This window comes from Rana temporaria, chromosome 9 (genome assembly GCF_905171775.1).
Source record: "Rana temporaria chromosome 9, aRanTem1.1, whole genome shotgun sequence".
NCBI classification, from domain to species: Eukaryota; Metazoa; Chordata; class Amphibia; order Anura; family Ranidae; genus Rana; species Rana temporaria.
Window position 1 is genome coordinate 48,311,881 of NC_053497.1, and position 25,214 is coordinate 48,337,094.

Consider the following 25,214-nt stretch of genomic DNA (forward strand, 5'->3'; position numbering starts at 1 on the left):
GGTCATAATGATTGTGTGTTATTTTCTGGTGAGAGAGAGAGAGAGACTTGTAAAGCGCAACACATGCGAACTGAATCGCCTCTGGGCGCTGTATCCATTTCATGGGTAAGGAACCCCTTGACCTCAGAAGAGATGGGTTTTAATCTTTCTCCTGAAGGCCAAGTGGTCCGACTCCAGTCGGATGGTGGTTGGTAGTGCATTCCACAGGCGAGGTCCCTGGACTGTAAATCTTCGATCTCCTTTGGACTTGTATCTGGCTTTGGGTATCTGGAGTAGGTTTTGATTGGTGGATCGCAGAATGCGATTGGGGTTATGGGCTTTTATTTTTTCGCATAGATATTGGGGGGCGTTGCCTTGAATACACTTAAGTGCCTTGAAAGTAATTCTGTCTTTTACCGGCAACCAATGAAGGGATCTCAGTGAAGGTGAGATTGATTCCCATGGTTTTTTCCCAGTCACTAGTCGAGCGGCCGTATTTTGAACGACTTGCAGACGAGTGATTTGGTATTTGTGGAGTCCTAGATAGAGGGCATTTGCGTAGTCGAGTCTGGAATTGATGATTGTTCCTACCACAACTGCAATGTCCTCTTTCGGGATAAAGGGCGTGAGTCTGCGTAGTAGGCGCAGCAGATGGTGGGATCCGCTGACTACTGACCCTATTTGTGCATCCATTGTCATGTAGGTATCGACAATGACTCCGAGACTTTTGACTTTGGTGCTAGGGGTGATAGTTTTACCCAGAATGGGTGGGGGAGTCCATGTTGACGCGGGATGATTTTTCCGGTTAGCGTGAAACAGGAGAAGTTTACCCCCCATTAGGGGGGTAAACGCAATACACCTGGAAGGGGTCGCAGATATCAAACACCCTTTTTGGTAATTAACATTTTGTCCACCCAAAAATATAAAAACCTCCATTTCTAGTTTGGGGAAAGTCACCCTACTTAGCAAGTTCAGTCAGCATCAACCCCCCTCCCCCACAGCTCCAAGGGGCACATATCTGAAGCTGTGTAAGGGGCCACATAATTATGGATGGCGGCCCTGTGTGAAATATATTTTTGCATTTAATTCGCATATGTCATGAAATGAAAAATGTGTGTGATTAATGAAGACAACAAATAAACTATGTTCCTTTTTTTAAATACACAGACAGAGCAAAGCCAGGAGGAGGCAGGCCCCACAGGGAGCCAGGGGGAGGCAGGCCCCACAGGGAGCCAGGAGGAGGCAGGCCCCACAAGGAGCCAGGGTGAGGCAGAGCCCACTGGGAGCCAGGAGGTGGCAGGCCCCAGTGGGAGACAGGAGTCACGCCAGTGAGATTGCATCTCCCAGATTCCTCCTCTCCGCGCTCCCGGAAAAAGGGCCAGGAGACTGATACAAATGGAGGAGGAGACCCAGGCCATGCTCCGTGAAGCAACTGCGGCTATCAGAGAGCAACCCTCTGAAGAAGAGGGATTCGGAGCGCTCATCGCAGCCAAGCTCAAAAATCTAGAGCGGGGCCAGCGTGTGCGCTGCGAATACCTTATCTTCAAGGCCATAAGCATGGCCTCACTGGGCAAGCTCAATGACGACATTGACATTGGGCTGATTGGCACTTCTGTCCTTTCTGCTCTTCCTGCTCCTGCTCCTTCTCCTGCTCCTGATCCTTCTCCTCCTCTTCAGGAGCCTGCTCTGGCTCCTGCCACAACCTTGGCTCCAGAAACCCAGCCCCCGAGGACTCAGACTGCAGGTAAGGCTGCAGGTAAGGCTGCAGGGAAGACTGCAGGGAAGACTGCAGGGAAGGCTGCAGGGAAGACTGCAAGAAAGACTGCAGGGAAGACTACAGGGAAGACTGCAGCAAAGAAGAAGAAGTGAGGAGATGGTGCCACTAATAGAATTAATTTTTGCTTGACAGCCTTGATTGTTGGTTTGGGGGATCCTTGGCTTTACAAATTCAAGCAGGGTCTCCTTTGCTTTATTCCTGGCTTCTTTGTTTTTATTTATTTTAGATTTTTGTTTGCCAGATGTGTTTAAGTTTATTTTTTTTTTTTTATACATGAATAAATGTATTTTTTGGTTCTGGAAAAAACTTGAACATGTGTATTTTTTCCAATATATAGAGATCGTTAGTGAGTAGGCAAACACATTTAAAATAAAATATAAAATCAAACATTAACAAGGGACAACAACCTCCTTGTGGGTAATTAAAAAAAAAAAAATTATGTTGTTGTGGTCACTTCACACACTCAAAAAAATTCTGGAGATGGAGATGTGCATAAAATAAAAACAAACAAACAAAAAAAAATAACTCATAAAGTAAAAAGGTTGACAGAACTATGTAACAAGATGAGCCACAACAAACTAGGATTTTAGTGTAGCATTTAAATGCATTGTGTAAAATGCAGCACAGTCTTTTCTTCATTACTTTTAAAATGAACGAATGTGCTTAATCCATTCTGAACAGTAGTTTTACCAGAACAAGCGCTCCCGTATCATAAATTGCTTCTGAGCATGCGCGGGTTGAAAACATTGTTTTGCCCACACACTATCATTTTAATTGACACAAAAAACGACGTTTTGAAAAACGACACAAAAAATTTGAGCATGTTCGATTTTTTTTTTGGTAGTTTTTCAGAAGACATAAAAAAAGACGTTTTACCCACACACGGTCATTTTAATGGAGTAAGCACATTCATCACGCTGTAACAGACAGAAAAGCGCGAATTGTCTTTTACTAACACGGAATCAGCTAAAGCAGCCCAAAGGCGAATAGTACCTCCCCTTTAGAGTGCCGTTGTACGTGTTGTACGTCACCGCGCTTTGTTCATCATTTTTGAAAAACGATGGTGTGTGGGCAACGTTGTTTTTAATGATGAAGTTGGAAAAACTTCGTTTTTTGGACATGCTGAAAAACAACGTTTTTTTCATGCCGAAAAATGATTGTGTGTATTAGATGTAGGTTCCACACTACAACTTTTTAACCAAAATGTCCTCTACATGTGTACTAATAAAACCCATGTGGGAGATGGAAAAGGAAACCTCTAAGGCCTCGTACACACCACCGGACATGTCCGCTGAAACTGGTCCGCGGACCAGTTTCAGCGGACAGATCCGATCGTGTGTACAGGCTAGCGGACAGATATCCAGCGGACAAATGTTTCTTAGCATGCTAAGAAACATGTCCGCTGGAAAGCTGTACATCGCACATGTCCGCTGGTTAGTATGTCTAACCAGCGGACCGAAATCCTGCGCATGCGTCGAATTGATTTGACGCATGCGTGGAAGCATTGAACTTGCGCGATAGAGAACATCGGTGTCGTCTACGTCACCGCGTTCTCTGTCCGCTGGGATTTCGGTTTGATGGTGTGTACAGCCATCAGACCGAGCGGACATGTCCGATGAAAACGGTCCGCGGATCGTTTTCATCGGACATGTTCCCTCGTCTGTACGAGGCCTGACAGCCCATCATAACTGTAGCTTAAACCTACAAACATTTGCTCTAAACATTCTATGATCAAGGGATAAACCATAGCAGTGACCAGATCTCTAATTTACCAGTCAGACAGTTTCACAAAACAAAGTAATAGTTAAGACAGGGTACAGACAGAGCACCTGCCAGTAAAAACAGAGCTCAATAGAGGGCTTCCAACTGTTCATGGGGGGGGGGGGGGTCCTTAAAGAAACAGTGGGAGACAGTGAGGGAGCATGCTTGTGGTCCCTGAATTCAAAGTCAGCAAATAACTAGGTGATTTAGGCCATAAAGACATGCATGACTGTAGTAAAGATATTCTGCAAAAGAGCAGGAGATGCTGGTCCCATCTGACAGAAGTAGGGAAGACTCCAAAGTTGGGAAACTCCAGGAGCAGAGGGCAACAATATTCCAGGCTGCAGATGTCGGCCATTTCAGTAGGCCTGCTGCAAGTAGCTCCTGAGTCATTAGTTGAATGTGAGGCCTCGTACACACGACCAAGTTACTCGTTGGGCGAAACACATCGTTTTCCTCGTCGAGTTCCTTGTTAGGTTCGTCAAGGAACTCGACAAGCTTGCATTGCGTACACACTGTCAAGACAAAATCTCCTCGTTCTCAAACGCGGTGACATACAACACATACAACGGCAGGGGAAGTTCGATTCCACTGGCTAAACTCTTGGGGCTGGTTTTGCTAATCTCATGTGTTTGCGTGTTAAGTAAAAGTTTGTTAAGAGACGATTTGCATTTTTCAGTCTGTTACAGCTTGAAAAATGTGTTATCTCCATTACAAATGCTACTTTTACTCCCGTCTCATACTTTATTCTGAGCAAGCCCGGGTATCTTAGCATACACACGCTCGAGTTTCTCGTCGGAAACCAGCCCGACCAGGAACTCGACGAGCCAATTTGAGACTCCCGTCGAGGAAATAGAGAACTTGCTCTCATTTTGGCTCGTCGAGTTTCTTGACAGTTTCCTCAACGAAAATGTACACACGACCGGTTTCCTCGGCAAAAAAATATCTCCCAGCAAGTTTCTTGCTGGTTTTTGCCAAGAAACTCGGTCGTGTGTACGAGGCCTCAGTTGAGGGCACACGGAACAACAGGACTTCTCTCTCTGTGTCTAGGATCAGACATGTTTCAAATGCATGGTGATAAGGCAATGTAAAGCTTAGAATACAACGCAAGCCTTCAGTTTACTATCTGCTGGTAACAGGTAAGGGTCAAATATCCAATGATATATCATTTTGTCCCTATTCAAATCATTAGTAAGACCTCATCTGGAAAATGCAGTTCAGTTTTGGGCACCAGTTCACAAAAAGGATATCTGGGAACTGGAGAAAGTGCAGAGAAGGGCAACCAAACTGATAAGAGGCATGGAGGAGCTCAGCTATGAGGAAAGATTAGAGGGACTGAATTTATTCACTCTTGAGAAGATGAGATTAAGGGGGGATATTATCAAAATGTACAAATATATAAGGGGTCCATATAGTGAACTTGGTGATGAGTTATTTACTTTAAGGTCATTACAGAGGACTAACGTCTAGAAGAAAAGAGATTGCATCTCCAAATATGGAAAGCTTTCTTCAGAGTAAGAGCTGTGAAAATGTGGAATAGACTTCCTCCAGAGGTGGTTCTGACCAGCTCAGCTGCTTTCTTTAAAAAATGCCTGGATTCTTTCCTAAATGCACATAATATAACTGGGTACTAACATTAATAGGTAAAGTTGATCCAGGGAAAATCCGATTGCCTCTTGGGGGATTTGCTGTAGAAAATTGGATCATGCTTTGCTGGGCTTTTTTGCCTTCCTCTGGATCAACTGTGGGTATAGGATTGTGTATATGGGAATGCAAGATTCCCATCCCCCCCCCCCGCTCCCTTTTATTGGTTGAACTAGGTGAACTTAGTCAGCCTGACTAACTATAAGAGCCCATTCACACAGGGGCAACACGACTTCTAGCACGACTTTGGGAGGCAACTTGGACACGACTTGAGTATGAATCATCAGGCAACTTGCAAGGCAACTTCAAGTTGCCTCCAGGACAGTACAAGGCAACTTCAAGTCACCTCCAGGACAGGAGGCATTCCAGTGGCCAACCAAACAACAATCAGCTCTGTGGGAGGGAGGGGGAGGGAGGGGTTTGCCTGAGAAATGTATGTTATCTTCCTGTATTGTTGCTTCAGTTAAGACAGTGATCCGACTTCTGAGGTGACTTCCATTGAAATCAATGGGTACAAGTTGCCTACAAGTTGCCTAGAAGTCGGATTAAAGTAGTACAGGAACCTTTTCTGAAGTTGGAGCGACTTCAGTAGTGTACATTAAGACGGCTCCCGTTAACTTCCATTCATTTTCTCGACCGCAGGACTTGGGGCAACTAGGGGCGACTTGAAGTCTGATCCCAGGTCACCCCAGTGTGAACCGGCTCTAACTCTGTAACTACAAATATTGTAGCTGCTGACTTTTATTAAAGAGACACTTACCTGTTCAGGGATCCAGCACTGTTCATGGTGAGCCAATAAAATGTAGGAAATATATAATTTCCCCATCATTCACCCAAGCCAATTCTTTTTGAGTCTCTAGTGCCGCCATGTTTACTGTGGGAAGCTGGCTGTGACTCCTTGCGGCTTCACAGCTAGCTCCCCACTGCTGCGCTCTTTGAATGGCTTCACAGCCTCCTGGGACCTGTGATAAGGGTGCCCACGTGTCCCGGATTGCCCGGGACTATCCCACAATTGACATGTCTGTCCTGGGTCCCGGCACCTTCATTCTGGGACAATACAATGTCCTGGAATTAAATAGAGGACACATCCACCCCCTACTAACTAATAACTACATTTCCGGAAATGGTTGCTAGGGCCAGCGCTGCCTGGTATCTTGTAACCAGTGACAATTTACTCTCAGACAGTGAAACCTGGAGCGAGGCCTAGTGCAGCACTGCTGTCCCCACCCACCTCGGCACCTCCTCCTTCTCCGGCACCCAGCAGCAAGCAGCAGGGACTGGTGTGATCTTCACTCTCCAGATAGTGGCGCCACTCCTTCTATGCACGAGGGAGTGACAGCAGCACTGCATCTGGTGGCAGACTATGGGTGGCAAGCGGCACTTCATCTGGTGGCATGTGGCACATTCACCTGACAAATAACCCACTGTCAAATTCCCCATCAACCCCCCGAGACTACACTTCCCCCCCATTTTTTGGGGGGAAGGTGAGAGAGGGTGTGTGACCCTGAATGGCAGTTTGGAAATGTGGTCACCCTACCTGTGATGTGTCCCAGGAGATTGCGGGTAGGGAGGGAGGAACTTCTGCTGTGATCACTTAGGCAATTGCAGTGAAAGAGGGAGCAGGTACCTGCCAGAAATAGGTACCCACTCCTCCCAAAAAATAAATAAGTGCCAAAAGTGAAAGTGAGGAGGAGAAGGATCAGTAGAACTTCCTTTTTAAAGCAGAGCTCCGCCCAAAAGGGGAAGATCCGCTTTAAGCACTCCTCCCCCATCCCCTGCCACATTTGGCATATCATTTTTTTCAGGGGGGGGAGAGCGGGTACCTGATTTTGACAGGTACCTACTCCCACCTCCGCTTAGATCCCCCCTTCCCCTCCCAAACCATTCAGCAGGTGCAGCGCGACTCGTGCATGTACCTGGTTGTGAATCCGCAAGCTGTCATAGTCGGATGCCCACAGTTGAGATGCCAGCTTCAGGGAGAGGAGAGGGAGAGAAACGACGGTTCGGGTGACCACATCGCTGGATCCTGGGACAAGTGAATGTGTATTTATTAAAAGTTTAAGCGACTGGAGCTTGTCTTTAAGGTGAAGTTGCACTTGAATTTCCCTTTTTTCCCCCTCCTTCATTGACTTTAATGTATCTTGCCCAAATAGTAAAAAATTGCTATAATCTTTTTGCCAAAATTTTGAGAAAATGACCAAACCCAATGTTACATGTGTCTAGCCAGCAGAAAGTAGTTGTTTTGAACAGTGCAATGTGCGGGCTCTGTGATCTTTCTGAGGTATAAGGAGTGTAACAGAAGGATTAGTTGTTAATAATAGGCATACAGTGTGTTGCAGAATGAAGGAGTAGACTTTGTGACAGCTAAAGAATGTCCAATTTACGTGACGTCACGTGCTTACCTGTCAAGACAAGGAAACTAAAAGCTGTAAGAAGTTCCCGGAGGTTCCTGCCAGCTATGTTCATATTTCGAACGATAGACAAGTAATCTCAACATCACGAAAATCATAACTTTCTCCAAGTGAGTGAAATATAAAAGAGGGACCATGGAGAGACCTCCAATCACACCTGGACCAAACCTAGAAACAGACGGAGAAAAGGAGCAGGTGAGTGGTCCTCTGCAAGAGATGCAGATGATGTATTCATGTTTGTATTTGAGTTTTGCTATATATACCGTATGTGTGTGTGTGTATATATATATATATATATATATATATATATATATATATATATATATATATATATATATATATATATATTTATTATTATTATTATTATTATTATTATTATTATTATTATTATTATTTTATTTATTTTTTATTATTATTAGTCATAGTAGTAGTATTGTTGTTGTGATTATTATTGTCATTAATATTATTATTAATATTATTTATTATTGTTATTAATATTATTATTATTATTATTATTATTATTATTATTATCATTATTAGTCATAGTAGTAGTATTGTTGTTGTGATTATTATTAATATTATTGTTATTAATATTATTATTATTATTATTATTATTATTATTAGTCATAGTAGTAGTATTATTGTTGTGATTTTTATTAATATTATTGTTATAAATATTATTATTATTAAATCCTAATTTTATTATTTACTTAGAAGCAAGTATTAAAATAGCAGCAACATTAACTTTTATACGTTTTCAGCCTTTTACTCCTATCTTATTTCTCAGTGTCGCTGATCTCCTGCAGCCTCTTTACATACACTTCATGTCTTCATGCACTCCAGCAATAGCTCTCCCAACTAAGCTTGCAGATTGTTTGCCCCTCGAGTACTACATTAAGCTATTTACAGTATATTTGCTTTAGTGACTTAGGGCCAGATCCACGAAGCCCGGGCGCAACTTAACTTTTCGGATTTAAGTTACACCGCCGCAATGTTTCCAAGTTAGTGCCCGATCCACAAAGCACTTACCCGGCAGGCGCAAGGCGGGCCAATTCAAATGGGGCGAGTCCCATTTAAATTAGGCGGGCTCCCGTGCCGGACGTGCTGCGCATGCTCCGTTTCCGAACTCCCGCCGTGCTTTGCGCGCCGTGATGTCATTTTTTTGAACGCCGACGTGTGTAGCGTAATTCCGTATTCCCGGGCGGCTTACGCAAACGACGTTGATTTTTAAATTTCGACGCGGGAACGACGGCCATACTTTAGACAGCAATACACTTGCTGACTAAAGTTAGGGCACCAAAAAAAAGTGTAAATTTGCAACGGGAAACTAGACTAGCGGCGACGTAGCGAACGCGAAAAACCGTAGTGGATCCGCCGTAACTCCTAATTTGCATACCCGACGCTGGTTTACGACGCAAACTCCCCCCAGCGGCGGCCGCGGTACTGCATCCTAAGATCCGACAGTGTAAAACTATTACACCTGTCGGATCTTATGGATATCTATGCGTAACTGATTCTATGAATCAGCCGCATAGATAGAAACAGGGATACGACGGCGTATCTGCTGATACGCCGTCGTATCCCTTTTGTGGATCTGGCCCATAGTTGGTAAAATTGTATCCTGTTGCCTTTTGCCTTGTTTCTTACATTTTACTTGACATAAGAAAAATATGTCAATCTTCTCACTTGTCATGCCCAGGGAGACACAGACAGCCAGGTTTCCATCCCCGGCTATAGTCTAGGAGGTTAAAATATCAAACTGACAGAGAGCAAGTTTTACTAGTTCCACTCCTTAAAAGAGTTCCTTAAAGGCAAACAAAACTGCTGTTTATCTATTAGAATGTGGTAAAAATAGAAATATATTCTTATCTAAATTGTATCTAAAAATATTGACACAGTTTTCACAATCATCAAACTAGATTTTGCTCAGATGCACTGAAAGAGTAATAATCTCAGAATAAACAAGCTGCATAAAACCAGATTTAAGAGCTTCTGATCACTCAAAAGTATCATTGCCAGGGGTACCAGGGAGTTACATTGTTATTAAAACATGACGCTTACAGTAAAAAGATAAAAGAAAAAACAAGGATTTAGAAGAGAAAGTGATAGAGTAATGCCCTGTACACACGATCGGTTCGTCTGATGAAAACCAATCGATGGATTTTTTACATCAGATATCCGATGAAGCTGACTTTCATCAGTCTTGCCTACACACCATCGGTTAAAAATCCGAACGTGTCCAACGCGGTGACGTAAAACACAAGGACGAGAAAAATGAAGTTCAATGCTTCCGAGCATGCGTCAACTTGATTCTGAGCATGCGTGGATTTTTGACCGATGGATTTCCCCACAGATGATCGTTTTTTTCTATCGGTTTTTTAACCATACAAAAATTTTAAAACAGGTTCTATTTTTTTTACCGATGGGAAAAAAACTGATGGGGCCCACACACGATCGGTTCGTCCGATGAAAACGGTCCATCGGTCCGTTTTCATCAGACAAACTGATCGTGTGTACAGGGCATAAAAGTAATAATTAGTAGACATGAACACAGGGAGTCAAGTGTTAAGCTAGAACCTGATGTTTTTATCAAAGGGCGCTCTTCTAAACCTCAGACTTGGCCATTTTCCACGGATGATCTCCTAAAACATCCTGCATGGCAGGGCCGGCCCTATGATCGGACCGGGTGGTACCATGGGTACCAGGCGGCACTTTTAGGGGGGCGGCATTCTGATGCCACCCCCCTGTCAGCCAACCCTTCTCTGTAAGCCACCCCTCTCTGTCAGCAACCCTGTCTGTCAGCCCCCTCTCTGTCAGCAACCCCCATCAGCCCCCCTCTCTGTCAGCAACCCCCCTGTCAGCCCCCTCTCTGTCACCAACCCCCTCCATCAGCCCCTTTCTCTGTCAGCAACCCACCCCTGTCAGCCCACCCTTCTCTATAAGCCACCCCTCTGTAAGCCCACCCCTTCTCTGTAAGCCACTCCCCTCTGTCAGCAACCCCCCTCTCTGTCAGCCCCCCTCTCTGCCTCTTTGTCAGCAACCCCCCTGTCAGCCCCCTCTCTGTCAGCAGCCCCCCTCTCTGTCAGCCCCCCTCTCTGTCAGCAACCCCCCTGTCAGCCCCCTCTCTGTCAGCAGCCCCCCTCTCTGTCAGCAACCCCCTGTCAGCCCCCCTCTCTGTCAGCAACCCCCCTGTCAGCCCCCCTCTCTGTCACTGCTCTACTGACACTGTCCACTGTCCTACTGACACCGTCTACTGCCCTACTCACACCGTCCACTGCCCTACTCACAGCTTTTATTTTTTGTGCTATAAACAACAAAAAAACGTCAATTTAAAATATATATATATATATATATATATATATATATATATATATATATATATATATGTGTATTCTTCTACATATTTTTGGTACCAAAAAAAACACAATTAGCGTACATGGTTAGTCCCTTTATACTCCTGAATACATGTATAGAGCCATGACAGGTCCTCGTTATACTCCTTTATACATGTATAGAGCCATGACAAGTACTCTTTATATTCCTTTACATGTAAAGAGCCATGACAGGTCCTCTTTATATTCCTTTACATGTAAAGAGCCATGACAGGTCCTCTATATACATGTATAGAGCCATGACAGGTCCTCTTTATACTTCTTTATACATGTATAGAGCCATGACATGTCCTCTTTATACTCCTATATACATGTATAGAGTCATGACAGGTCCTCTTTATACTCCTATATACATGCATAGAACCATGACAGGTCCTCTTTATACTCCTATATACATGCATAGAACCATGACAGATCCTCTTTATACATGTATAGAGCAATGACAGGTCCTCTTTATACTCCTGAATACATGTATAGAGCCATGACAGGTCCTCGTTATACTCCTTTATACATGTATAGAGCCATGACAGGTCCTCTTTATACATGTATAGAGCAATGACAGGTCCTCTTTATACTCCTATATACATGTATAGAGCCATGACGTGTCCCCTTTAGTTATCATGATATAAAAAAATGAATGTAGGGGCCTTTTGGTGGGCGTAATTTATTTGGGGGGGGGGGGCAGCATTTCATTCTTGGTCCCAGGCAGCACAATGTATTGGGCCGGCACTGCTGCATGGTAACACAGAAACAATCCGTACAATCTGCACATCAACAATTACAAGAAACATCCTTTCCCATTAATATGGAACACTTTATCAGAATAATGGTGACGCACAGCCTGAATTGTTCTGGAGTGCAGGACTAGGAGACCAAGTTGTTCCGTAACATCCCAAAGAATAAGACATTCTATCAAGAGAACCTGTTATATAAAGAATCACAACATTTACATGTAGCACTTACTAGTGTCATTTGGCCATTGATACATTTTGTTGTATGTATACAGTGACAATAAAGTGCTATCTATCTATCTATCTATCTATCTATCTATCTATCTATCTATCTATCTATCTATCTATCTATCTATCTATCTATCTCTATCTATCTATCTCTATCTGTCTATCTATCTATCTATCTATCTATCTATCTATCTATCTATCTATCAATCGATCTCTCTAACTATGTATCTCTATCTATCTATCTATCTATCTATCTATCTATCTATCTCTATCTGTCTGTCTATCTATCTATCTATCTATCTATCTATCTATCAATCGATCTCTCTAACTATTTATCTCTATCTATCTATCTATCTATATATCTATCTATCTATCTATCTATCTATCTATCTATCTCTGTCTGTCTGTCTATCAATCGATCTATCTCTCTAACTATTTATCTATCTATCTATCTATCTATCTATCTATCTATCTATCTATCTATCTGTCTGTCTATCTATCTATCTATCAATCGATCTCTCTAACTATTTATCTCTATCTATCTATCTATCTATCTATCTATCTATCTATCTATCTATCTATCTATCTATCTATCTGTCTGTCTGTCTGTCTGTCTATCTGTCTATCTATCAATCGATCTATCTCTCTAACTATTTATCTATCTATCTATCAATCTATCTATCTCTGTCTGTCTGTCTGTCTATCTGTCTATCTATCAATCGATCTATCTCTCTAACTATTTATCTATCTATCTATCTATCGATCTATCGATCTATCTATCTATCTATCTATCTATCTATCTATCTATCTATCTATATCTATCTATATTTCTCTCTCTCTCTCTATTTATCTCTCTTTCTATCTATTTATCTCTCTCTCTCTATTTATCTCTCTAACTATATCTATCGATCTATCTATTTATCTATCTATCTATCTATCTATCTATCTATCTATCTATCTATCTATCTATCTATCTATCTATCTATCTATTTGTATATCTATCTATCTATCTCTCTCTATGTATCTCTCTATCTATATCTATCTATCTATTTTTATATCTATATATCTATCTATATATATAAATCTATCTATCTATTTGTCTATCTATCTATTTATCTCTCTATCTATATCTATCTATCTATATATCTATCTATCTATTTGTATATGTCTATCTCTCTATCTATCTATCAATCTAACTGCAATATATATATATACGCATTTTAGATTTAGATACATTTTAGATTTAGATATGCTTTAAAGCTTTTATCTAATGGGATTGTGCATCAAACATTATGCTTTTAATGCCAAAAAGGTTTTCCCAAATATGGATTACATGTATGTCTGTATGTTCACTAATGCAGGTGGTTGAAAGCGAAAACAAAATTCAAGATGGAAGCCAACAATACCAATATGGTTATCAGAATGCTTGTCTTGATGGTTCTAATCGCATTGGCAAGCGGCCGTCCGCACAGGAAGCTGTGTCCGGTGTCCCGTTACTTATCTGATCTGTCTTCTGCTGATATGACAGTTCTCAAGAAGCTACAACATCACCATGTAAGTATGACAACTATCTGGGGGAGAGGGGATTGAAAGGATTTCCACCTTTTTTGATTTTGATGAGACTTGAAGCAATGCCTGTGTATTCTCTTAGGTCTATGGACCTTAAAGTCACACCAAAGTCAGACCAAAGTAGTGCAGAGACTTCTTTGAAGTCACTGCAACTTAAAGTTGCACAGATATGAACGGTACTCATTGTAAATCATGGGTTCCGACTTGTCATGCGACTTTGCAGTCTCAAGTCATAGGACAAGTTGCACATGTGGAAACAGGCCTAATGCCCCGTACACACGATCGGAAATTCCGACAGCAAAAGTCCAATGTGAGCTTTTGAACAGAAATTCGGACTGTGTGTAGGCTCCATCGGACTTTTGCTGTCAGAATTTAAGCCAACAAAAGATTGAGAGCTGGTTGTCAAATTTTCCAACGGAAAAACTTCCTATCGTAAAATCCGATCGTCTGTAGCAATTCCAACACGCAAAATTTTGACGTATGCTCGGAAACAATTTGACGCATTCTTGGTGGCATTGAACTTCTTTTTCTCGGCTCGTCGTAGTGTTGTACGTCACCGCGTTCTTGACGGTCGAAAGTTCACTTTTGTGTGACCGTGTGTATGCAAGTCAAGCTTGAGCGGAATTCCGTCGGAAAAACCATCCAAGGTTTTTCCGACGAAAAATCTGATCGTGTGTACGCGGCATTAGTGATTACTGTATTTATTGACGTATAACACTCACTTTTTTACCCTGAAAATGGAGGGTAAACTGTGGCTGCGTGTTATACACAGGGGGCCGTGGAAAGTTTTTTTTCCTGAAACTTCCCTCTTAAAGTTAGGGGCCCAGATTCAGAAAGAAGTTACGCTGGCGTATCTATTGATACGCAGCGTAACTTCTAGGATGCTCTTATGCCGTCGTATCTTAGTTGCATATTTACGCTGGTCGCTAGGTGGCGCTTCCCTATATTTACGCGTCAAATATGCAAATTCGGTGGATACGCCGATTCAGAAACGTACGTCCGCCCGGTGCATTTTTTTACGTTGCTTACGTAAGGCTTTTTCCAGCGTAAAGTTACCCCTCATAAAGCAGGGGTAAGTCATGTTAGGTATGGACGTCGGAAACGTACGAACAGCGTCGTATTTTACGTCGTTTGCGCAAGTCGTTCGCGAATAGGGCTGTACGTAAGTTATGTTCACGTCGAAAGCATTGACAGTTTGCGGCGTAATTTAAAGCATGCGCACATGGAAACGTTCACGGACGGCGCATGCGCCGTTCGTAAGAAAAGTCTATTACGTGGGGTCACAAGTAATTTAAATAAAACACGCCCACATCATCCACATTTGAATTAGGCGGGCTTACGCCGGCTCAGTTACACTACGCCGCCGTAACTTACAGCGCAAGTTCTTTCTGAATACGGGACCTGCCGCTGTAAGTTACGGCGGCGTAGTGTATCTGAGATACGCTACGCCCGCCGAAAGATACGCAAATGTATCTGAATCCGGGCCAGGGTGCGTGTTATACACCCAGGGGAGGGCTGGCAGGGGGGGCAGGGTGGAAATCTCCCCCCGGGCTGGTGACACTATGCACAGCCACCGGCCGCCACTACCAAATGCTGTTTTTGCAGAGCAGGATTATGCCTGCTGGAGCTCTGTTAACACAGGTCATGGCCGCTGCTCAACTCCCACTGTGCAGCCGTGCCTGTGTCAGCTCCGAGGTAGATGGCTGCAGAGCTGAGCTATGTGTCGTCTCACACATAGCTCAGCCTCAGCGCACACCAGTGCTGACATCCCCTTCTCTCTCTGCACAGACACGAGGACTCTGATGTAAGGGGAGGCTCTGTGCGGACTCTGATGTAAGGGGAGCCTCTGTGCGGACTCTGATGTAAGGGGGGCCTCTGTGCGGACTCTGATGTAAGGGGGGCCTCTGTGCGGACTCTGATGTAAGGGGGGCCTCTGTGCGGACTCTGATGTAAGGGAGGCCTCTGTGCGGACTCTGATGTAAGGGGGGCCTCTGAGCGAACTTTGATGTAAGGGGAGCCTCTGTGCCGTCTCTTGTGATCATGAAAAATCTTAGACTGTTTTCCTCGATCCATCACTTTTCCACGCTCTATGGGCCATTTGACTGAACTTGCCCCCCAGGCCTAAGGCTGCCAGCCCTCCCCTGTATACACCGATAAATACGGTAAATCAGCAGCTGAAAGTGATGTGAGTTTATTACCACTTTTTAAAATAGCCAACACATTGGAATTCACTTTTTATATTTTGAGTTTCTTGCTTTGAATTCTTTTTCTGGGTCTAATTGGAGTCACTATCTGTGTATGAAAGCCGCCTGCTTCCTGCAAACAGCACCATTCCTCTATCCTACAGTACTCCATGCAACTCCATACATTTCCATACAACTCCATACAACTTCATACAACTCCATACAACTCCATACAACTCCATACAACTGAACCTCTTCTAGGGGTTTAGCATCTATTCAGTCCAGTTTTTTTTCCTTTCCAATAATGTCGCCTACATTATGTTCAGCATAATATTATGTGCAATACAATTACAGTTCACTATTGTAAAGATCAGCAGAAAAAATTGAAATGTCATGTCTTCTACAGGAAAATGTCATGTCCGATAATGCAATGGGTTGCTATGGAAGAATGCTGAGACACAAGCCTTCTGCATGTGACCTTACGGTGAGAGCTTGCTATTTTTAGTATTAATTATATACTTTCTCGTTTATTTAAAGCGGATCTAATCCCATTCACTTGAATGTTACTGAAGCTTTAACATTCATGTAATTTCCGACCTGTCAGATCTCCGCTCTCCTCTATTGGATAATCGGATGAAAACGAACCGTCTGTTCGTTTTCATTCGATCCGATCAGCCAGACGAATGCAAAATAGGGTTTGCATCCGTCACATTTTTGAGGAAAGGATCAGATGGGGACTGATCGGGAGTCAGCGGACAGGTCACTGCTGGCATCCGACGCTCCATAGAGGTACATGGAGCGCCCGTTCAGATCCGCCTGAAAAAACTGACAGTCGGATCTGAACGGTCCGCACGTGTGAAAGGGGCCTTGCAGTATACTATTTCGAATAACTTTCTTTAAAGTTGAATCTGCTTATATTTTGCCATCCCTGTTTCCTCCATTGATCGACATGCTAATGAAATTATTAAATAGAATTAGTTAGTTAGTCAGCGTGCTCACCATCTCCCTTGGAACTAAGGGCCAGATTCAGAAAGAATTACGCTGCGCAGCGGCGGCGTAACGTATCCCATTTATGCTACACCGCCGCAGGTTTACAGCGTAAGTGCCTGATTCACAAAGCACTTACCTGTAAACTTGCGGCGGTGTAACGTAAATCCGCTTGGCGCAAGCCCGCCTAATTCAAATGGGGCGGGCACCATTTAAATTAGGCGGGCTTGCGCCAAGCGGATTTACGTTACACCGCCGCAGGTTTACAGCGTAAGTGCCTGATTCACAAAGCACTTACCTGTAAACTTGCGGCGGTGTAACGTAAATCCGCTTGGCGAAAGCACGCCTAATTCAAATGGGGCGGGCACCATTTAAATTAGGCGCGTTCCCGCGCCGAGCGTACTGCGCATGCTCCGTCCGTCAAATTACCCGACGTGCATTGCGCTAAATGACGTCGCAAGGACGTCATTGGTTTGACGTTAACGTAAATGGCGTCCAGACGACTTACGCACACTACGTGAAATTAAAAATTTTGACGCGGGACCGACGGCCATACTTAACATTGCTTAGACCACCTAGGAGGCAGCCTTAACTTTACGACGCGTATCGCTACGGAAACAACGTAAATTTAGATCGACGGGCATCACGGACGTTCGTGAATCGCCGTAACTAGTCATTTGCATATTCTACGCCGACCGCAATGGCCTCGCCACCTAGCGGCCGGCCTAGAATTGCAGCCTAAGATCCGACGGTGTAACACAAGTTATACCTGTCGGATCTTAGGGCTATCTATGCGTAACTGATTCTATGAATCAGTCGCATAGATACGACAATCGTATCTCAGAGATACGACGGCGTATCAGGAGATATACGCCGTCGTATCTCTTCTCTGAATCTGGCCCAGAATCCCTGCGGGGAGAGCTGTTGTCTCCCTCCAGGGATGTAGTCCCAAGGGAGGGGGCGAGCATGCTGACTAACCCCCCAGCCAGTTCGACTCGGATGATGGGGGCAAGCTTACTGAGTTGGAACAGGAAGTGAGAAATTCAGACAAAGAAAAAAACATTTAGAAGGGAAATCGAAGGAAAAGGTAAGTGAACCAACAATGCACTAGCTTAAACGAACCTATTTAGAACATAAAAAACAAACCTTTACAACCCCTTTAACCTGTGATATCATTATAGCACTTTGCCTGTTATGACAACGTCAACCCATTACATACATACAAATAATTCTGGACATAACATTTTATTTTTTTAATGTTTTTACAGCCAAGTGACAGTCTGATTGTGACCCTGGAACAAGTCTCACTGGCCGTTGATGTACTAAGTGACATGTCCAACTATGCTGTCTCTGACCCTAAAACTCAAGCTCTTATGATTTTCCTTAAAATGAAGGATGATCTGACGATTTGTGTAAGTTCATGTCATTCTCTTCTCTTGATGTATGTAATCTTATAAGTGGGATTCAGATAATTTACAACTTAAATGTAAAATACTAACAAAAAACTGACAAAACCATACACAACTCGACCTCCAGCTACATCACTAACCTAGCCTCAAAATACCAACCCAATCGTTTTCTTTGTTCCTCCCAAGACCTCCTGCTCTCTAGCTCCCTCATAACCTTCTCTTATGCTCGCCTCCAGGACTTTTCCTGAGCCTCTCCCAGCCTTGGGAACTCCCTACCCCAATCTGTCCGACTATCCCCTGCTCTGTCCACTTTTCGAGGATCCCTTAACCACTTAACCCCTGGACCATATTGCTGGTCAAAGACCAGAGCACTTTTTGTGATTCGGCACTGCATCGCTTTAACTGACAATTGCACGGTCATGCAACGTGGCTCCCAAACAAAATTGGCGTCCTTTTTTTTTCCGACAAATAGAGATTTCTTTTGGTGGTATTTTATCACCTCTGCGGTTTTTAGTTTTTGCGCTATAAACAAAAATAGAGTGACAATTTTGAAAAAAAATGAATATTTTTTACTTTTTACTATAATAAATATCCCCCAAAAATATATATATAAAAAAGATTTTTTTCCTCAGTTTAGGCCGATACGTATTCTTCTACATATTTTTCGTAAAAAAAATCGCAATAAGTGTTTATTGATTGGTTTGCGCAAAAGTAATAGCGTTTACAAAATAGGGGGTAGTTTTATGGCATTTTTATTAATATTTTTTTTTTACTAGTAATGCTGGTGATCAGCGATTTTTTTTTTCGGTACTGCGACATTATGGCGGACACTTCGGACACTTTTGACACATTTTTGGGACCATTGTCATTTTTATAGTGATCAGTGCTATAAAAATGCCTTGATTACTATAAAAATTCCACTGGCAGGGAAGGGGTTAACACTAGGGGGAGGGGAAGGGGTTAAGTATGTTCCCTGGGTGTGTTCTAACTGTAGGGGGGGTGGACTCACTAGGGGAAATGACTGATCGCTGTTCATACATTGTATGAACAGACAGTCAGGTATTTCTCCCCTGACAGGACCGGGAGCTGTGTGCACACACACAGCTCCCGGTTCTCGCTCTGTAACGAGCGATCGCGGGTGCCCGGCGGTGATCGTGACCGCCGGGCACACGCACGGGAGTCAGGAGCGAGCGGGGGGCGCGCGCCCTCAGTGGCCGCTTCTCCTGCCGACGTAGAGCCAACGGCTCTCGCGCAGGAGAGCCGACCTGCCGCCGTAGAACTGCGGCGGCTGGTCGGCAACCAGTTAAAACCCTCTCTTCAGAGAAGCCTATTCTACTTCTGCCTAACAACTGTACTTTTCTCCATCAGCTCATTTCCCACAGCTATCACTTGACCCTCCCTTTAAGATTGTAAGCTCTAATGAGCAGGGCCCTTTGTTTACTCCTGTATTGAATTGTATTGTATTGTTCTGTCTGCCTACTGTTGTAAAGCGCTGTTCCAACTGTTGGCGTTATATAAATCCTGTATAATAATAATAATTTACCATTATTATCTCCTATCTGTTCCTTATAGAGAGAGTCTGTGGAATATAATGAGCCTGCCTCTTCACATCTGAAGCCCTGGCTTCACCATCTCCAGCATTTTCAGGAATCGGTAAGTGTCCCCAGCAGGTGTGTTTACAAGTAGTTCTCACCAACTCACGAAAATAGTGTCTATTAGCTAGATTCAGGTACAATGGAATAAAGTTACGGCGGCGTAGCTTAGCGTGTTTAGGCTACGCCGCCGTAAGTTGGCTAGGCAAGTAATGATTCTCAATGTACTTGCCTGCTAATATACGGCGGCGTAGCCTAAAGAGGGCGGGCGTAAGGGCGCCGAATTCAAATGTGTGTTAGGGGGGGGCGTGTTTAATGGTAATGAGGCTTGACCTTACGTTTTTGACGTTTTTTTTGTTACTGCGCATGCGCTGGGCGCCTACATTTCCCAGTGTGCATTGCGGCTAAGTACGCCGCACGGGCCTATTGATTTCGACGTGGACGTAAACAACGTAAATCCCGATTCGCGGACGACTTACGCAAACGATGTAAAAATTTCGAATTTCGCGGCAGGAACGGCGGCCATACTTAACATTACTATTCCACTAGGGCCTAGCTCTAACTTTACGCGGCCTATCTCTTACGCAAACGGCGTAAAAGTACTGCGTCGGCCGGGCGTACGTTCGTGAATCGGCGTATCTCCTCATTTACATATTCTACGCCGACCGCAATGGAAGCGCCACCTAGCGGCCATCCAAAATATTGCAATCTAAGATAGGACGGTGCAAGCCGTCGTATCTTAGATATGTTTAAGCATATCTCTGTTTGAGCATACACTTAAACATAAGTCGGCGTAGATTATTCTGAGTTAGGTCGACTTATCTACTGATAAGTCGGCCTAACTCTACCTGAATCTACCTACAAGTGTTCAGTACTCTGCTGTTCAGATGTGGGAGCTCCATTAATAGCTTGGTGGTAATGGTGATGAGGGGTGCTTATATATATCTACAGCTACTTCAAACTGTCTGTCAACCAAATCTTGGGAAGTTTTTAGAGAATAACTAAAGGCAAAACTTATTTTTTTAGTTTTGGATAGAGTGGAGATGGATTAGAACACCTGTCAGGTTTTTATTGCTGTCTGTGCCCCATTAGGAATAGTCACCCTCTCTAATTGTCCTTTTTTAGCATTATCACTGAAAGAAAATCCCAAATTTTGGGTTACCAACAGAACAAAAATAGAGGGGGAATCTTCCAGTGGGGACACTAGTTCTGGTGACCCTAGTGGCATTCTCACTTCCTGTATTGGCTATGGGACAGGAAGTGAAAGGAAATCACCCCACTGGGACACAATGAACAAGTGTTATAACTTCCCCTTACTCTATCCAAACTGAAAAAGCATTGCTTTTAGTTTCACTATAAAGTGACACTAAACTCTGGTTAAAAAAAAACTATGTAGAGAAAATAAATTCCCCCCAGCAGAGACCTGGCAAAAAGATGTTATACTTGCAAATCAAATTCCATTCAGATATGTATTCTTAAAGCGGAGGTCCACCCTAAAAATAAAAATTACGTAAAAATGCTCAAAAAATTAAAACAATTGAAAAAAAAATGTTTTAGTTACCAGAAATGGTGGTTGCTAGGCAGATCTTCCTAATCTGCCTCTTCCTAGTCCGCGGCTGGTTGTCCTCCTCGCGTTGTCTTCTGGGGAATGGGGCGCGCTGTCTTCTGGAAACTGTGTCTATCCCAGAGAACAGCCGCCCATTCATAAAGCGCCCCGCGAGTCGCGCATGCACAGTAGGAAACACGCAGTGAAGCCGCAAGGCTCCACTGCCTGTTACCCCTTAGTGAGGATGGCGGCGCCGGGACCTGCCACGAACGAGGGATTGGCCTCGGGGGGCTGACATCACGGGCGCCTAGGACAAGTAAGTGTCCTTATTAAAAGTCAGCAGCTACAGTGTTTGTAGCTGCTGACTTTAAAAAGAAAAATCGCGGCTGCACCTCCGCTTTAACGCAAGAAGTCCCTTACATTTCTCTCAGCCTCCACCAAATCTTCAAATTCCTTTTTTATTGCTGTTGTGATTGGACTTTCTGGTAGAGGGTGGCTACTTTCATTCTCCGTGGTTTTACTGCATGTAGCAATGCAGCCACCTCTCTTGCTTGCTCTGAGAGGGACTAGGGACTATTGACTATGGGACGTGTAGTGTGCATAGAGCAGTGCACATGACAGAGAATAACATGCAGGGCCGGCCTTTGGGGTGTGCGAGCTGTGCGGCCGCACAGGGCGCCATGGGCAACAGGGGCGCCGTGTGGCTATCCAAAGGCGTACTAGGGGGGGTGGGGGCGTACCACACACTGGGGGGTGTCAGACCGGCAACGGGGGGGCACTCTGAACGGGGGGGTCTGCATTGAAGGGGTGGATACACTGAAGGGGGGTCTGCACTGAAGGGGGGTCTGTGTGACATGCAGGGGGTCCAGAGCTGCAGGGTACTGTGTAATGTAAAGGGGTCCAGTGATGCAGGGTGCTGTGTAATGTAAAGGGGTCCATAGGTGCAGGGTGCTGTGTAATGTAAAGGAGTCCAGTGATGCAGGGTGCTGTGTAATGTAAAGGGGTCCATAGGTGCAGGGTGCTGTGTAATGTAAAGGGGCCCAGTGATGCAGGGTGCTGTGTAATGTAAAGGGGTCCATAGGTGCAGGGTGCTGTGTAATGTAAAGGGGTCCATAGGTGCAGGGTGCTGTGTAATGTAAAGGGGTCCAGTGATGCAGGGTGCTGTGTAATGTAAAGGGGTCCTCATTGTGTATGTTTAGGTGACCAGGGGGCGAGGGGTGAAGATGGGGGGGGGGGGTGCCACAGGATTAGCTTGCACAGGGCGCCTGAACACCTAAGGCCGGCCCTGATAACATGCACTGCTTGTTCCAAACAAATGGATGTGAGGTGGGAGGAAGAAGAGGTTCGGGAGCTCACAAAGGATGTTACCTTTACAGAGCCCTAGCAAAGCTTTGACACTTCCTGGTAGTGTCAGAGTTTGCTTGGTCCCTGTCACCACTTTAAATTTTCACTGGCTCATGTTGGGCCTGACTAGCATAGGGTGACCAGACAGCCCTAGTTTCCGGGGATTGAAGACACTGTCCCTGGACCAAGTCGGTCCCCGGTTTTGTCCCCGGATTGGATTTGAACAGGGGCAGGGGCAATTTCAAACACAGTCAGTGCAGAATTAAAAAAACAAAATTCTGAATTACACACCCCCGCCGCTCCTACTAGCTTGAGGGGGTGTATTTTTTCCATTATCTGTGCCCCTTTCTGATGATCATGTGCTGGTCAGACAAAGGGAATATATCTTCAGTTTTGGGTGCATGCCCATTCAGCTCCGCTCACATGTTCTTCTGCCTTGGCTCAAGTCCCCGGCCAGCCGCCTGCCTGTTTATCTCCTTTCCTTCCCTGGTGGAGTGATCGTCCTCCGCTCCCCACCCAGTAGTAGCCAGGGCCAGAGAGTAATACTTGACAGGCTGTGAGGCGGGTGGCGACGGGTAGAGTCGCAGATTGACGCCATTACTAATAAAAAAATAAAAAACATGTACCTGGATTTCATTTTTAAAATCTGGTCACCTTAGACCAGCCAATAGTAGGCAACCAAATGTTGCCACTTTTAGTAAGTGCCACAAATGTGCCTGTCCAAATGGATTTGAATGGTATGTCCTGAGTAAAAAACAGACAATCCTGCCTAAAATAAAACACTACAATTTGGCAACCACTGCTTTAGTCAGCCAGAAAACCCTCTTCTGATGGACTCATATCATGGTCACAATTTATATAAGGACAAAGACTAGGCGATAATTGCACTGGGCAAAGGGAAGGGAAAGTTCCTACTGCATTATTGGATTTTTTTTTCTTTTGTTCAGACCTAGTCATATCTTATATACTAGCAGTGTGTGGAAATAGAAATCCAGATTTATGCACATGTGCGTAGCAGCTAGAGACATTGGCACAAAGACTCTTTTCCCCAGAAACAGATGCAGAATACATTTAATTATAACAGGATTAATGTCTGGGATCAGTGATCTTAGATACATACAAAGCTAAGAATTATTTCTTGAATAGTGCGCAAAGGAATTACTTTCAAATATTTGTTTTTCCAATACAGGCATCTTCTGATTGCGTCCAAGATGCCGTAATGCTGAATCTCATTCCACTGAGAGAAGACGTGAAATGTTGGGCTCTCAGCCAATAATAACATACAAAGAATGAACTGAACCTGTTACAGACGTATGACGAAACATTATTACTTCAATCGATCCAAGTCACTAAGATGTGTCAATTCTATCGGCCGTAAATGAAATGTAAGCAAGAATTACTCGCCTTCATCACCCATTGATGGTCAAGCTTATTCATCTGGACAAAAAAACAATTCTTAATTGCCAGCTCATGGTGGACTCAACCAGTGACCAATGACAGCCCTGGCTATTAAATCAAGAGATGGCTATGGTTCTTCAACTATGTCTTTGAGGGATATGCATTGATCTTGTCAAGAAAGAGAGATTCATTTATCACTGATTGTAGACCGGTTTGGTCCTCTCTCCAAAGTTTTCTGCCTTTGACGACTGATGGTCAATTGTATGGCCTTTATTTACCAAGGCACAAACCGTATGCAAAGAAAAAAAAAATTCTTGCTTGGAAAGAGTAGAGAATGGTTAGAACCAATGTCAAGGTTTTATTGGTAAGAAACAAAAATGGCCATGAGTGGTCTTTACCTCTTGGCGTGTTATTGGCCTTTTTTTTTTTAATTCTTGGATTATAAACACTGGCCATTCATTCTCCTGAAGGTGTGTAAAGGTATGGTTCAGGATGGATTTTTGTTCAGTTTTTTTTTTTTTGTCTGTGTCCCTTCTGTGAGGTTCCCTCCTCTCTGTTTCCCCTGGTGATCCATGTTATCAAGAATGTAACTGATGGATTATTCAAAATTCTGAGCTTTCATCAGATCAGGCATGGAATAATCTTCCAATAGAGACGACTCATGCCGCGTACACACGATCATTTTTCGGTATGAAAAAAATACGAAGTTTTTCAGCATGTAGAAAAAATGTTGTTTTTCCAACTTCATCATTAAAACGACGTTGCCCACACACCATCGTTTTAAAAAAAATGCTCTAGCAAAGCGCGGTGACGTACAACACGTACGACGGCACTATAAAGGGGAAGTTCCATTCGCCTTTGGGCTGCTTTAGCTGATTTTGTGTTAGTAAAAGACGATTCGCGCTTTTCTGTCTGTTACAGCGTGATGAATGTGCTTACTCCATTATGAATGGTAGTTTTACCAGAACGAGCGCTCCCGTCTCATAACTTGCTTCTGAGCATGCGCAGGTTTTTAACGTCATTTTAGCACACACGATAATTTTTTACAACCTGAAAAACTACATTGTTTAAAACGACGTTAAAAAATGCAGCATGTTCGCAAAAAAATGAAGTGAAGCCCACACACGATCATTTTAAATGACATTTTTTAAAAACAACGGCCCATATTCTCTCTAAAAATCCGCGGGCTGCGCTTAAGGCACTTACACTCCGCTGTCCCAACTTACAGGAGCAAGTGTTGTATTCCCCAAACACTTGCTCCGT

The 25,214-nt window shown here is 43.8% G+C and overlaps 1 protein-coding gene across 1 annotated transcript; it reads left to right on the plus strand.

Moving 5' to 3' along the window:
* Positions 1-1,374: 1,374 nt before the first annotated feature.
* Positions 1,375-24,674, plus strand: LOC120914527. The gene is made up of 6 exons (XM_040325204.1): positions 1,375-1,549; positions 1,657-1,723; positions 13,285-13,498; positions 17,931-18,074; positions 19,644-19,724; positions 23,743-24,674. Exons 1-6 carry the CDS (start codon positions 1,375-1,377, stop codon positions 23,827-23,829), a joined length of 768 nt encoding a protein of 255 aa, XP_040181138.1. The 3' UTR covers positions 23,830-24,674.
* The last annotated feature ends 540 nt before the right edge of the window (positions 24,675-25,214 follow it).

Coding starts and splice junctions, on each gene's coding strand:
- LOC120914527 (XM_040325204.1), top strand. CDS start 1,375: ATGGAGGAGGAGACCCAGGCCATGCTCCGTGAAGCAACTGCGGCTATC. Junction 1,724..13,284: donor CCCGAGGACTCAGACTGCAG/GTAAGGCTGCAG, acceptor TCACTAATGCAG/GTGGTTGAAAGCGAAAACAA. Junction 19,725..23,742: donor TCCAGCATTTTCAGGAATCG/GTAAGTGTCCCC, acceptor TTTCCAATACAG/GCATCTTCTGATTGCGTCCA.